Source organism: Ambystoma mexicanum, chromosome 5q (genome assembly GCF_040938575.1).
Source record: "Ambystoma mexicanum isolate Mex_15411 chromosome 5q, UKY_AmexF1_1, whole genome shotgun sequence".
NCBI classification, from domain to species: domain Eukaryota; kingdom Metazoa; phylum Chordata; class Amphibia; order Caudata; family Ambystomatidae; genus Ambystoma; species Ambystoma mexicanum.
In genome coordinates this window covers 949,662,698-949,678,406 of record NC_090933.1, presented here as the reverse complement: position 1 = coordinate 949,678,406, position 15,709 = coordinate 949,662,698, and the positions used below count along the sequence as shown (strand labels likewise).

At 42.2% G+C, this 15,709-nt stretch overlaps 1 protein-coding gene and 1 long non-coding RNA gene across 3 annotated transcripts in view; one reads left to right on the top strand and one right to left on the bottom strand.

Moving 5' to 3' along the window:
- The window catches only part of CTHRC1 (collagen triple helix repeat containing 1), a 300,099-nt gene extending 293,240 nt beyond the window's left edge, over positions 1 to 6,859 (bottom strand). Inside the window, exon 1 of one of the 2 annotated variants that reach the window (XM_069621469.1) lies at positions 6,548 to 6,859. In XM_069621469.1, the coding sequence (XP_069477570.1) occupies positions 6,548 to 6,844 (297 nt within the window). In that variant the 5' untranslated portion in view covers positions 6,845 to 6,859. The remainder of the gene's footprint in view (positions 1 to 6,547) is intronic. The other variant, XM_069621470.1, reaches the window with a different exon arrangement.
- LOC138497805 (uncharacterized) overlaps positions 6,729 to 15,709 on the top strand; it is a 98,802-nt gene continuing 89,821 nt past the window's right edge. The window contains exon 1 of the long non-coding RNA XR_011278647.1: positions 6,729 to 6,829. This is a non-coding gene — a long non-coding RNA (uncharacterized lncRNA). The remainder of the gene's footprint in view (positions 6,830 to 15,709) is intronic.

The window sequence follows — 15,709 nt, the reverse complement described above, 5'->3', positions numbered from 1 at the left end:
GGCATGGTCTGATATAGTTATAGCTACGATTCCAGAGTTTAAAATGGATGAAGTTAACAAAGAGTTGACAAAAATATAATCTAGTCTGGAAAAGGATTGATGGCATGGGGAATATAAGGTGAAATCTTTAGTCTCTGGATGACAGAAGCACCAAGAGTCAATTAAGTTTAAGTTTTGTAATGAATTGAGAAAGCTGTTGCGAGATTTGGAGTTGATAAAATTCAAGGAGGATTTACGGTCAAGGGCAAAGTTGAAAATCTGGTTCATGTCACCACAAAAAATGAACTTGTCTCGGCTCTTCTGTGAGAGTTTTGGTAAGAAAGTTGGACCAAAACGGGGGGTTTAGAGCATTGGGGCCATAGACATTAACAATGGCAACAGGTAAATTATTGATAATTGTGTCCACAATGATCCACCTTCCTTCTGGATCTTTTTCTTCGCTAACTGGTATAAAGTTTAGATGCTTATTAATTAAAATAGATACTCCACCTTTCTTATCCAAAGCACTTGAAAAAAGTGTGTGACTGACCCAGGGGGATCTAATCTTGAGGTTTTCACTTACAGAACTTAAATGAGCCTCTTCGAGAAATATAATGTCAGATTTTTGCTTGACCAGTTGGGATATAATATTGCTACATTTGATAGAATGGCCTAGTCCTTTAACATTCCATGTGATAAGCATAACAGACATTAGAAAGGAGAAGAGGGATAATTATAATAGTAGAGTATGAAGCATAAAGAAAATAAAAATTAATATGCAGCCATAAGCACACTTTTTAAAACTTTCAAAACATCAATGGAATAAATATTACTAAATGTAATTGTAACATTGGAGTATATGGGGAAAAACATAATGAAGGGAAGACAACAATAGAAAGAAGAGCATATAGGAGAATATAAGTTGAATATAAAATGATGTATAAGAATAAGTAATGACAAAAGGATAAAGGTAAGATTAGTTGGAAAGTAAATGAGCACAAGCATCATGAAGGATACCAGAGTACAGAGATGGAATAAGCACAGACGAAGAGAAGCAAGAGCAAGAGGTATTAGTTTCAGCTAAGGTTGTAACTGCATGAACATAGATAGTAGCCATTAAAAACAACAATGAGGTGGAAACAAAAGATTAGAAAAGCAAAGAGGAAATTGCATGACAGAAATGAGGAAATTGCATGACAGAACTGGTGGTTGCAGAGTATCAATATCATTGAGGTTACTCAAGTTTGCAGGGTTGAGGGAGAAGGATCAGTAGATTTAATGCGAGATCTTCATTTGGAATCTCATGGGGAATATAATGTGAAATCTTTAGTCTCTGGATGACAGAAGCACCAAGAGTCAATTAAGTTTAAGTTTTGTAATGAATTGAGAAAGCTGTTGCGAGATTTGGAGTTGATAAAATTCAAGGAGGATTTACGGTCAAGGGCAAAGTTGAAAATCTGGTTCATGTCACCACAAAAAATTAACTTGTCTCGGCTCTTCTGTGAGAGTTTTGGTAAGAAAGTTGGACCAAAACGGGGGGTTTAGAGCATTGGGGCCATAGACATTAACAATGGCAACAGGTAAATTATTGATAATTGTGTCCACAATGATCCACCTTCCTTCTGGATCTTTTTCTTCGCTAACTGGTGTAAAGTTTAGATGCTTATTAATTAAAATAGATACTCCACCTTTCTTATCCAAAGCACTTGAAAAAAGTGTGTGACTGACCAAGGGGGATCTAATCTTGAGGTTTTCACTTACAGAACTTAAATGAGTCTCTTCGAGAAATAAAATGTCAGATTTTTGCTTGACCAGTTGGGATATAATATTGCTACATTTGATAGAATGGCCTAGTCCTTTAACATTCCATGTGATAAGCATAACAGACATTAGAAAGGAGAAGAGGGATAATTATAATAGTAGAGTATGAAGCATAAAGAAAATAAAAATTAATATGCAGCCATAAGCACACTTTTTAAAACTTTCAAAACATCAATGGAATAAATATTACTAAATGTAATTGTAACATTGGAGTATATGGGGAAAAACATAATGAAGGGAAGACAACAATAGAAAGAAGAGCATATAGGAGAATATAAGTTGAATATAAAATGATGTATAAGAATAAGTAATGACAAAAGGATAAAGGTAAGATTAGTTGGAAAGTAAATGAGCACAAGCATCATGAAGGATACCAGAGTACAGAGATGGAATAAGCACAGACGAAGAGAAGCAAGAGCAAGAGGTATTAGTTTCAGCTAAGGTTGTAACTGCATGAACATAGATAGTAGCCATTAAAAACAACAATGAGGTGGAAACAAAAGATTAGAAAAGCAAAGAGGAAATTGCATGACAGAAATGAGGAAATTGCATGACAGAAATGGTGGTTGCAGAGTATCAATATCATTGAGGTTACTCAAGTTTGCAGGGTTGAGGGAGAAGGATCAGTAGATTTAATGGGAGATCTTCATTTGGAATCTCATGGGGAATATAATGTGAAATCTTTAGTCTCTGGATGACAGAAGCACCAAGAGTCAATTAAGTTTAAGTTTTGTAATGAATTGAGAAAGCTGTTGCGAGATTTGGAGTTGATAAAATTCAAGGAGGATTTACGGTCAAGGGCAAAGTTGAAAATCTGGTTCATGTCACCACAAAAAATGAACTTGTCTCGGCTCTTCTGTGAGAGTTTTGGTAAGAAAGTTGGACCAAAACGGGGGGTTTAGAGCATTGGGGCCATAGACATTAACAATGGCAACAGGTAAATTATTGATAATTGTGTCCACAATGATCCACCTTCCTTCTGGATCTTTTTCTTCGCTAACTGGTGTAAAGTTTAGATGCTTATTAATTAAAATAGATACTCCACCTTTCTTATCCAAAGCACTTGAAAAAAGTGTGTGACTGACCCAGGGGGATCTAATCTTGAGGTTTTCACTTACAGAACTTAAATGAGTCTCTTCGAGAAATATAATGTCAGATTTTTGCTTGACCAGTTGGGATATAATATTGCTACATTTGATAGAATGGCATAGTCCTTTAACATTCCATGTGATAAGCATAACAGACATTAGAAAGGAGAAGAGGGATAATTATAATAGTAGAGTATGAAGCATAAAGAAAATAAAAATTAATATGCAGCCATAAGCACACTTTTTAAAACTTTCAAAACATCAATGGAATAAATATTACTAAATGTAATTGTAACATTGGAGTATATGGGGAAAAACATAATGAAGGGAAGACAACAATAGAAAGAAGAGCATATAGGAGAATATAAGTTGAATATAAAATGATGTATAAGAATAAGTAATGACAAAAGGATAAAGGTAAGATTAGTTGGAAAGTAAATGAGCACAAGCATCATGAAGGATACCAGAGTACAGAGATGGAATAAGCACAGACGAAGAGAAGCAAGAGCAAGAGGTATTAGTTTCAGCTAAGGTTGTAACTGCATGAACATAGATAGTAGCCATTAAAAACAACAATGAGGTGGAAACAAAAGATTAGAAAAGCAAAGAGGAAATTGCATGACAGAAATGAGGAAATTGCATGACAGAAATGGTGGTTGCAGAGTATCAATATCATTGAGGTTACTCAAGTTTGCAGGGTTGAGGGAGAAGGATCAGTAGATTTAATGGGAGATCTTCATTTGGAATCTCATGGGGAATATAATGTGAAATCTTTAGTCTCTGGATGACAGAAGCACCAAGAGTCAATTAAGTTTAAGTTTTGTAATGAATTGAGAAAGCTGTTGCGAGATTTGGAGTTGATAAAATTCAAGGAGGATTTACGGTCAATGGCAAAGTTGAAAATCTGGTTCATGTCACCACAAAAAATGAACTTGTCTCGGCTCTTCTGTGAGAGTTTTGGTAAGAAAGTTGGACCAAAACGGGGGCTTTAGAGCATTGGGGCCATAGACATTAACAATGGCAACAGGTAAATTATTGATAATTGTGTCCACAATGATCCACCTTCCTTCTGGATCTTTTTCTTCGCTAACTGGTGTAAAGTTTAGATGCTTATTAATTAAAATAGATACTCCACCTTTCTTATCCAAAGCACTTGAAAAAAGTGTGTGACTGACCCAGGGGGATCTAATCTTGAGGTTTTCACTTACAGAACTTAAATGAGTCTCTTCGAGAAATATAATGTCAGATTTTTGCTTGACCAGTTGGGATATAATATTGCTACATTTGATAGAATGGCCTAGTCCTTTAACATTCCATGTGATAAGCATAACAGACATTAGAAAGGAGAAGAGGGATGATTATAATAGTAGAGTATGAAGCATAAAGAAAATAAAAATTAATATGCAGCCATAAGCACACTTTTTAAAACTTTCAAAACATCAATGGAATAAATATTACTAAATGTAATTGTAACATTGGAGTATATGGGGAAAAACATAATGAAGGGAAGACAACAATAGAAAGAAGAGCATATAGGAGAATATAAGTTGAATATAAAATGATGTATAAGAATAAGTAATGACAAAAGGATAAAGGTAAGATTAGTTGGAAAGTAAATGAGCACAAGCATCATGAAGGATACCAGAGTACAGAGATGGAATAAGCACAGACGAAGAGAAGCAAGAGCAAGAGGTATTAGTTTCAGCTAAGGTTGTAACTGCATGAACATAGATAGTAGCCATTAAAAACAACAATGAGGTGGAAACAAAAGATTAGAAAAGCAAAGAGGAAATTGCATGACAGAAATGAGGAAATTGCATGACAGAAATGGTGGTTGCAGAGTATCAATATCATTGAGGTTACTCAAGTTTGCAGGGTTGAGGGAGAAGGATCAGTAGATTTAATGGGAGATCTTCATTTGCCTCTCAGATGAGTTGAAATGGACGGAGCATCAAGTGGAATGGAGGAAGTTGATCTACTTCATTTGGGTGTATAGTTGATGTGTTGATTCCTGGGTATTTCGAAGGTCGACTATTGAAGTGGAGGATCAAGTTTAGAAGTGTTGATCGAACAGTTCAGGGAGGTTACGTCCATTGGCGATGATTGAAGAGCTTGAAGTTAGATTATAATGGTCGTTAGGATTAGTAAATTCCTTGGTGAGGCCATCTGGAATGGTAATAATCATTCTTGCGTGGTCTAACAAGCCATATCTAAGGTTAAGAGATTTTAAGAGAGGGCTCATGTCTAGGAATCTCTTGCTTTTGGCATGAGTAATCCTGGAAAAGTCAGGGGAAGTAAAGATTCTTTTGTTCCGGGATAGGATGGGGGAATTCTTCTTAGCAGCTAGTAGGATTTGACGAGCTTGCTGGTGTCGTAGGTAGCATGCAATGAAGGGACTTGGTAAGGTGCTGTTGTGAGAGACACATGGTCGAATCCTCTGACTGCATTGCAGTTCCAGTGGAGGTGAAAAGGTGTTTCCTAGAACTGAGGGTATTAATTTGATAAGAAAACTGATAGGATCATCATCTTCAATTTTTTCAGGAATCTCATAAAAGCAGAGATTGTCTCTTGGATTTCTATCTTCCAACTCTGTGACTTCATTTACTAGTTGTGCGAGTCTTACTTGCACGCTCTCCAGACCTTCCACTCTATCCTCCACGATACCTATTCTTTCCTCTGTTGCATCAAGTCTGCCAGAGAATGTTTTGATATCATTTTTAAAACCTTTAAGCACTTCTTGTATGGAGGATGAGCGGGAATCTAGCGTGCAGATGGAGGATCGAATATTGCCAAATGCCTCTAAAATTCTTTCCATATAGGCATTGAAAGGAGCATTGTCAGCTGAGGTTGTATTTTTTATTTTTTAGAAGCATCAGCCATTTTTAATAGAATACGATATTTGTCATGAGACTGAAGATGAGACAACAGAGGAATTTCAAATAGCCAAAAATGAGCAATTTGCATATCTGTTACCGAAAATCAGTAACTAATAAGAAGTATTGAATTGAGTTGGATTGGGATGATGAGCCTGGATAGGATGTGATTGAGAACTGGATATAACAATGGAAGCTTCACATTGAAGGGTACATATATAGGGCACAGCCAAATTAAATCAAGGGAATTAAGGAAATGAAGTTGGCTCTTCTAAAGCTTATTGGTAAAAGATAAGCTTCGTTAGTATATGTACAGGGATGAGGGAGGTGACCCGAGAACGTAGTAATAGTTGTTGGTCAGGTAGACAATTAATAGTATCTCAATATGGCTAGTTATGAAGCATTTATAGTCCGTCGTGAAGTGGAAGCACTTATGAGTGTAATGTAAATAGTTATTCCTCTTGCGCAAGCAGTAATTCTTGTCAGGTAAAGTTTCAGAGGCAAATATATCAAGCTGCTTCAAGAAGTAAGATCCAAAAATGTACCTCAAGGAATTAAGGTAAATGAAGCAGAAAAATATTAAATGGTGCTGACCACTGAAGTTTAGAGGATATTTATATTGTGTCTAAAGTCATTAGGCATCCAAATGGCGCTGTATAGTTAAAGATTAGAAGAGAATCCTTGTAAAAGCTCTCAGAGTGTTATAAAAGTATTTAACATAATTATTTAGCAGTTCGCGTGTATAATAGATGCACAATGTTTCTGTGAAAGTTAATAAACACTTACAACCTTTGTGGTAGAAGAAGCGAGTATCCTAAAGTTCGCAAGTACCGCGTCAGCTGGCAGAACGCGTCGGGACAGCTGATTACTCGACGCCGCTGCAGGCCCCGTACAACGTTCCAGCCGAGCAGACTGCGTATGTTTCCCCGGCAGAGTCACGTAGACTGCAATCAGGACGAGTTGAAGTGGAAAACAGAGGCAGATTTCTGGGAGAAGACGTCCCTCAAGAGCTGTTCGCATAAAAGCAGCTGTCTGGTGATCGATGATGAGGAGATAAGCCTTCCTGAGGTAAGCGGGCACCATAGAATGCCACAGCAAATACAATGTAAAGATGTTTGAAGCCTCGGTTGCGTGCAGACTTTTGGAAAATGTGCTCCACAGATATTACTTATGGCAAGTAATTATAGACGAAAAATATGTTGAATTACAAGTTCATGCTGTGATCAAGATTCCTCTGCCCCCGGAGCTTTCAATCTATGCAGCCATCTCAGTTACCGCTTGGCCACGCCCTGCATTGTTCAGGCCTCTTAAAAAAAAAAAAAAGAACAGGGGTTCCACAAGTCTAACACTTTCAAGCAGTGACCCTAAATGAGAAAGAATAGGAATACCAAAAAATGTGTCTTTCTGGAATTCTATACAATAATTGCTAGACACATTAAAGGTGTATTTAAGGCACACTACAGGGGTTGAGTCACTGATTTAGTCTGTTCTTAAACAGCTCATGTCAGCCTTTCATCCTTCTGAGGTCTATAAATGAGTACCAACACAGGTTGGGTGATTTTGTATGTACATTTTTTCTATATAAAGCGCTTAAGCGCTATATAATAAAACATCATTATCATTTTGCCATGGACGTCTGCTTGCATTCACAGTAATTTGGTAATATGGGCCTATACACACTGATCTTAATGATACATATGGCGATCCATTCTTGTATGAAATGTATATAACACTATAGTTATATCGTAACCATATTTTTCGTAGTGTACTTAGGAAGAATGGTCTGTGGTGCCACTTTCTGTTTTGGGACAGGGTGAACGGTCGTGTTCCATCGCTACCCGCAATATCACTTCAGGTTGGGGTCAAATGACATCACTTCCGGTGATGTCCTCAGAGGTCAAGGGTCGTGCAATGTAACTTCTGCAACCCCTGGCCTTTTGGTGAAATGACGTCCCTGAGCAGGAGAGAAAAAATAAAGAACATTACAGAAGCAGAACTAGAATTCAACCCAAGAGGAACAGTGAAGCTGCTGTAGCCACCAACCAAATTTGATTTAACAAGCAGAGAGACAGCAAGGGGTTGGAATGACACCATGGAAAGAACAATGCCAAAACACTCTCTAAAGCTGAAGCCAATTGTTTATAGTCCTGTCCAATCCCCAAACTAGCGGGTCCTTTATCCATTTTCTTTTCTCAAAAGTATAATATGGGGGCCATCTTGGAATGGTTATTGCCATACCAGAATAATTCATTCAGAATCAATACAGAGCCTTACTGTTACACTGCCCAGTTTCCACCTGGGGCAGATTTTCCAACCTCTCATTAATACCCCCAGCTCACTTTCTCTGGTTGCCTACCTTCTATGGATCCTGGCAGTACCCCCCTTTTCTAAAATCCCTCTGTTCTTTGTTTGGGGTTCTCTGCGCATAGATACTGGAATCTGCTGAGACTCGTGCGAACACACGTCTGGTTTCCAGGACCACATCTTTTCCAGTCTTCCAGGTACTGTAACTGGCTCCTACATATCCTAGAGTCGAACACATTCTGTACCTCATATTCAGGGGAATTTCCAATAATGATAGGTGATGGGTGACTGTACAAATAGGTGCCTGCACTGGTCTCAGCAATAAGGCATGCAATACTGGATGTATATATCAGTTGATTGGTAGTTCCAATTGTACTCCTTGTTGATTCCTCTGCTGCAGTAATTTAAATGGTCCCACAACTGCAATGTGAAGTTCGGGGGGAAAAAACCTGGAACCTTTTATCACTTAACAGCAGTAGTGGGCAGAGCCTATAGTGATTCCATGTTATGGGAATTCAAGTCAAACATGCTCACCAATAGCAGTGAAGGGCTTAAATGTTTAGTTGAGAGGCAAACTTCCTGCCCAGTTTCATACCGAAGAGCGGCTACGCGTTTCCTGTCCGCAAGCTTCTTGTTGCTCCATTTAACGTTCTAAAATGCTCAATCACTTTTTTCGGAGATTCTTGCAATATTTGTGTTTCGGAGAGCTTTTGTGGCACCGCTGATACAGGGATTATACCAGGGATTTTAGGGTGAAATCTACGTGGTGGCATGTGTGAGGTTGATAGAATTGTCTCATGCAACAATTTAGAAATTGCTCCATAGACTGGTTTACCTGCTCAGTTTGCCCATCCAATTGTGGGTAGTAACTGGGAGATGTGTTAGAAGTCGTGTTTCTTAATATTATTAAGGTATTTATTGAGTGTGGACATAGATTCAGGAAGCAATGGAACACTTTACAATTATAGGGGGAAGCACCTATGAGGGGAGCAAAAACAAGGGAACGGGGAGCTGAGAGGGAGTGCAGGAAATTTGTCAGCAAGGGATCTACAAGCAACCAGTCGAGGAAACAGTGGGGAGCAGAACACCCAGTCTCGGGTATGGTGGGGAGTGGAGGGTGTATGGGACAAGGTGGTAGACAGAGACAAAAAAAACCTGGATATGAATTGGGAGCCTCAATCTGAGATAATGTCCAGTAACCCATATAATCGTAAGATTTCCATTACAAAAACTCTAGTCTAGGTTACAGCCATGGGCAATTTCTGAAAAACTGTCAAATTTGTCAATTTGTCCACTTCCACCAAACCTCTTGTGAGTTCTACTAAAAAGAAATTTGTCGACATGGTGCTTGCTGTAGGCAATGAAATGATAAGTAATTCATAACACGCCTGCACACAAGCGTTTCTAGGCTCATAGCAGCCCAACCAGTCAAGAAAGATGCCTTGAACATAGTGCAACCTTAATTTGACATTAAAAAGACATTTCCACGAACAATGCCATCAAGTTTCACAAATTCAGTTCTAGATACTAGCAGTCATGAAAACCAAAGGCCATGAGGATGTCCACATCAAATTATCAAATTGGATAGTAGAGAAGCTTACTGGATTGATGGTTTGGACTCTGTTGCCCCAGCCATAATAACAGCCCTTTTCCTTAGGTTGACAAACCATTGAACGTAGGCTGGCCTTGCCATTTAAGGGGCCTTGTTGCAATAATAAAATTGTACACTTTGTTTCTGTAAGTCGGTTTTGTTCCTTACTCTCTTTCTATGAGGATAAAAGGCCTCTATTAGCTCTCTTACGGTAGTGTTGCCTATCCGTGGCTCGTCACCAAACAAATCTTATGTACTTCAGCTGAGGCGAGGCAGCACACAATTTAGTGGCCATGAATTCCTTCACTAGGGCCCTGGTTATTTACAATTGGGGCCTCTCCCATAAACGCAGCCAATTGATCAGAGGCTGTATTGCTATGAGGTCTTCTACATAATCAATTCAAGTTCTTTGTGTAAGAGGTGCCTTGGGAAGCCCTGTGGTAAACCCATGCTATTCCTAAGGAACGTGTTTTCAGTTATTTGGGGTTTCTTTGTTTGGTAATGACCCCAAGCATCCGCAGCATATATTAACAGAGGTACTGATTTAGCCACATAGATTCGAAGGGTATGATCCATGGGCAGTCCACCACAGGTTTTGCTGTTTTACATGTAAGGGCCAGCCCAAATAATTAGATATTGTCACCCCAAGGTAGCAAAATGCTACAACCCACTCAAGACTTTTCCCCGCTGCCAGTATAGCATTCCCTCATGGTTTGCTGCTACCAACACATATGACCTTTGATTTCTCTACATTAATTGTCAGGCCTCTCTTGCTCATATAATCAGTAAATCCATCTATTATTTTCTGAAGGGTGTGTTTTGTCCTAGCCATTAGGACTGTGTCATCCGCATACAAGAATGCACACACACACTGCTTAACACTCCCTTGTGCACCCTCTTCTTAAGAAACCCTCTTCCGACCCCTCCTGCCCGGCTAACTATCACCCAATCCCCATCACTCCCTTCCTGGGCAAGCTCCTGGAGAAACTGGCTATCTCCCAGCTTAACCTCCATGCTGAATCTGTTGGTAGTCTTCATGACCATCAATCTGGCTTCAGAGCTGCCAGAAGCACGGAAACTGCTCTCCTGAACGTCCGTGAGGACCTGCTCTCGAACCTCGACTCCAACACTCCGTGTGTTCTCATTCTGCTCGATCTCTCTTCTGCCTTTGACACTGTCAACCATGCCATCCTGCTCAACCGTCTCCGTGATAACCTGGGTATCACTGGTCAGGCTCTGGCGTGGCTGACCTCTTTCCTTTCCAATCGACCCTCCCAGGTCCAACTGGGGTCCTTCCTCTCTGACATCTTTTTCTCTACCTGTGGTGTCCCCCAGGGATCTAATCTCTCTCCCTGGCTGTTCAACCAGTATCCGGCACTCCTTGCTCACTGCATTGCCGCTCTCTGCCCCAACTTTCAGTGCTATGCGGACGATACCCAGCTCATTTTCAGGGTACCCTCGGCCTCCTCCTCTCCTTCCCTCATCTCTGACTGTCTGTCTGCTATCCAGGAATGGTGTGCCGCCAATGACCTCTGCCTTAATGCCAGTAAGACTGAGATTCTACTCATCCGCACACCCACTCCCTCCTTCCCTGCAGCTCTCTGGCCAGCCTCTCTTGGCCCTCTTCCTGCTCCTACCTGCAAGGCAAAAAACCTCGGGGTCATCTTCGACTCCACACTCTCCTTCTCTCCTCATATATCTGACGTCTCTAAGAAGTCACACTACCAGCTGCACCTCCTCAGAGGTATTCTTCCCTTCCTCTCCTTGCCCCAGAAGCTCACTGTCTCCCGAGCCCTGGTTCTCTCGAAGCTGGACTACTGTAACAGCCTCTATCTTAATCTGCCTGCCTCCACTTTCCGCCCTCTGCAACTCATCCACAACAGGACTGCAAGACTTGTCCTTGGCCTCAAGCCCAGGGACCGTATCTCTCCAGGACTGAAATCTCTACACTGGCTCCCTGTGGCTGCGAGGATTAAGTTCAAAACCCTTTGCATTGTCCACAAGGCCTTCTGGGGCCTGGGACCTAAATACCTTCAACTCTCTCTTCCTAAATATCTTCCTTCCCGAGCCCTTCGCTCATCCGTCTCCAACTCCCTCAGGGTCAGCCGCTTCTCGAAGCAACGAGTTGGGGGTAGATCTCTCTCCGCGGCAGGGGCCTCCCTCTGGAACAGCCTTCCTGCCTCCCTGAAACTTGAGGAGAACCATCTCCGGTTCCGGAAGCACCTCAAAACCTTCCTCTTTGCCTCTGCTTTCTCTCTCCCTCTCCCCTGCTAAATTCTTCACTGAAACTGCACTGAATCTGCAACTGGGCCACTCTCACCGATCTCGGTCCTTGGCCCAGCCACTCTCCACTTGCACTGCCTCCCTGGCAACCCCTGCACTGCGGGACTGTCTTTGTATCCCTATAGCCCCCCTTCCCAGCACTTGTCTGCACTTACCTTGCACTTGCCACCAGCTGGCCCTATTATTTATTTTTATTCTACTTACCCTGTACTGCACTTCGCCCTCTCCCCCTTGCACTTTTTCCCTCCCCCCAACCCCTGCACTTGCGCGATCTACATGACACCTGGCCTAGTAGGATTGTTGTCTGTCTTCCCCTTGTTCCCCCTCCCCCTCGTCGCGCCTTGAAACACTTGTGTATAGGCGCGTTACAAATGCCATATCATATCATATCATATCACACCCTTTGCTTAGTTAACCTCAGAGCATCACTCACTAACTCAGCTAGGACATTCGTTAGTGAATTTATATAGAGATTGAAAAGCAATCCACTACACAGGAGATCTTAAATGATTGTGTTTCTTGTCCATGGTTTCCCAGCCTTACCTATGCCTTGAGGTTAGTATGCAAGTGGACCAAGACCTTTAACATCTCGCCCGGAATTCCAATGGAGTGCAATACACTCCAGAGCTTGCCATGGTCAATGCAATCAAAGGCTGCTGAGAGGTCCATAAAAGCTAGGTAGATTGTGTCCTTGTTAGCATGAACATATTTATCCAGGACCAGGCCCAGGTTTACTATCTGGTCAACTGTTCCGAAGCCAAATCGATACTCCAGAGAGGAACTGGTTGTCGGTGACCCAAGCCATGATATTTAGATGCAGCAGTTGTCCAAACCATTTCACTGAAGTGTTAATAAGTGAGATTGGGCAATAACAGCTGGGTCAGTGTATCTCCCTTTTTAAAAAGTGGAATGATGGTCACCTCCTTCCATGAGTCTGGAAAGATCTTCAAATGCAGCATTTTATTAAATGCCAGGGTGCCAGTCGGTACCCAGATCACCTTCTCGTGTTTAAAGAATTCTATTGGGACAGAATCCGGGCCTGCTGCCCTGCCATTTGCAGATCCATCAAGGACTGTCGCTACCTCACGCATTGGCACGCCCAGACTTGGGCCTGTACTATGTTTATTATAGGGAGTCACGCTGTCTTTTGTATTATCTAGCTTATTGAGGTCATGATTTGTATATAATGCTGAAAAATGTTTGATCCACCTTGCCTCACCCACCCGGTGAGCATGCCCCTTTGCTGGTACGTTCTCGGGACGCAGACCATCAGCAATTGCTCTCCACTAGTCCCTTATGATACCCGATAAGGCAGCACTTTCCAGTTTGTGCCAGGCAAGTTTCGCTTGTTCTAATCTGCTGGATTTTATTGTATGCATGTACAGTACCGTAGATTCAATAATATGTATCTGGGAGCTACTTTGGCATCTTAGTGCCTTTAGAAGTACTCTTTTTGCCAGACTGCATTCTGCGTTGAACCATGCCGATTTTTTGGACAGTTTTTCCGGATTACAACCAGCTTCTTGAATTCTTGAGATATGCAGGTCATTGTGTCTACCCAGGCTTGCCATATGCTCTCCGTAGGTGTCTCTAGGCTTTGTACATCACCCTGGACATTAGATAATTTCCTCATTACCAGACCATAATGTTAGAACAAGGGGGTCATGGTCGCTTTTGACTCTGGGCACTACCTGGAAATCCATTCACTAGTAGGGACCTATGCCCAGACGACAGAAGCGCATAGTAACTCTGTTCACATATATATTTTCTAGTGAGTGCACAGTGAAGGGATTAGCGCGGATACACCGCAACACTATAAACACCTGAACACACACGCCCGACCCAGAGCCATTGTGAGGAAACAGAGAGCAACATTGGGAACGTGCCAACTGGCGCGCACGGGCCGTTACAGCCTGAGATGTCTTTATGGGAGGGCAAAAGGGGCACTTGCCCAGGGCCCCCACCTTGGAGGAGGCCCCACAAGGCTAGCTGATCTGAAGAAGTAAGATTCCATTGTTCACCAGTTTTAAAATAGCACACGTCAGGATATTTTATGGGGTGCTGCTGAGGCTCTAAACCCATTGCCTTTCTGTTTTGGCAAGTGCACTCTGCCTTGATCAATTCATCATGTATTGTTTTCTGTGTTCACTATGGTATACATAGTTTGTGTGTTCCTTATGGCACAACTCTGTAGCATTGTTTACTTGCTATGGGAATTATGCTGATCATGTGCAATAGACAATGGTGAAATGCATAAGGATACATTGAGTGCCACAATGGTTCAGAAGTTATCTCAGTGTGTGAAGCACCCATTCCAGAGATATGTGTTCATATGGAAAATTAGAATATCACATTCCAGCAAGGCTGGCTGAGCCTTTTCTATGTCGGAGGTTTATAAACCTGCCTGCATATGTACATGGTTTTGCAGAACAACAAATGCTACTATCAGCAATGTACCTGTGCCAGATCGGGATTGCTATAAAAATGAACATAGCAAGCCCCACCCACCTGGTCCCTTCCTGCCTGCCGCTCTCTTCCCCTCCCGAAGGAGCCTTCCAGCCTCTTTTCCTTTGCAGGTGGGGAGCAGGTGCAAGTGGATCTAGGACACCTGGTCTAAACCCCACCCACCTGGTGCCTTCCTGGTTGCCGCTCTTTTCCCTACTTAAGGAGCCCTCCAGCCTCTTTTCCTTTGCAGATGGGGAGCAGGTGCAAGTGGATCTCGGTCACCTGGCCTAAGCCCCGCCCACCTTCTTAGCCCTGCCTCTTCCTTCCTGCTTCCTTAGATCAAGGGCGTCTCTCGCCTGGGTGTCCTAAGCGAAGGGCTGACAAAGAAAAGGGCAATTCCTGTTTGTACCAGGAGGACCCAGGGCCCTACCCCCTGCTCAGACAGCAGGTAAACATGCACCAACATGTGTTACTCCCTCTGTCCCCAGAGGCCATCCCCACCCCCTCTGGTCCCCCCGTGATGTTCCCTTGTGCCCCCACCATTCTCGCACAAAGGTGTTGCCTGTTTTGCTTGATTCTTCCACCCTGCTCCCCCCTAACCCCTCCCAGCCTACTTCTGCAGGAGTCTGTCCTGATACATTCTGGTTTCACCATCACCATCTTGTGGGCAATGCTGGATTTTACTTTTTTTGGACTTCATTCATTCACAGTGCGTCACCCTTTCTCAACTCTCATGCTGGACTTACTCTGCATCTTTTACACATGGTGGCCCTGAACAATGCTGTTCCAATCTTCATCTTGTATCCTGGCTTGCAACATTATGTGTTACTACTGACTTCTGCAAATGTATTCACCCTCCCCTCTTGCTTCTCCACTCTTTTTGACTGCTAACTCTCTGTTCTCTCCTCCTTTCCCTTCTCCCTTTTCCTATCTCCTCCCCTTACTTTCTTCTATGCACTTACTCTATAAGAATTGCCGCTGGACCTAGTATGATAGCAAACTCATCTGTCTCCTCCCCTCTCCCCTTAGTGTTTTTTCCTCCCCAATCCTCCCACCCACCTCCAGCACTATCTGAAATGTTGTCAGGCCTAGTATGATAGTCGCTTGTTTTGTTCCTCCCCTACCTTTCTGCACCCCTCTTTCTTACCTCTTGTTTTTCTCTGGCTCTACCAGAAATGTCGTCAGGCCTAGTATGGAGGTCACCTGTCTGTTTCCATTTCCTTCCCACTCTCCCCCTCCCTTCCTTATCTATGTCTTAGTTCTTGCACTGAAATGTCGTCAGGCCGAGTACGATATTTAATTTCACATCCTTACTGTTCATGGCC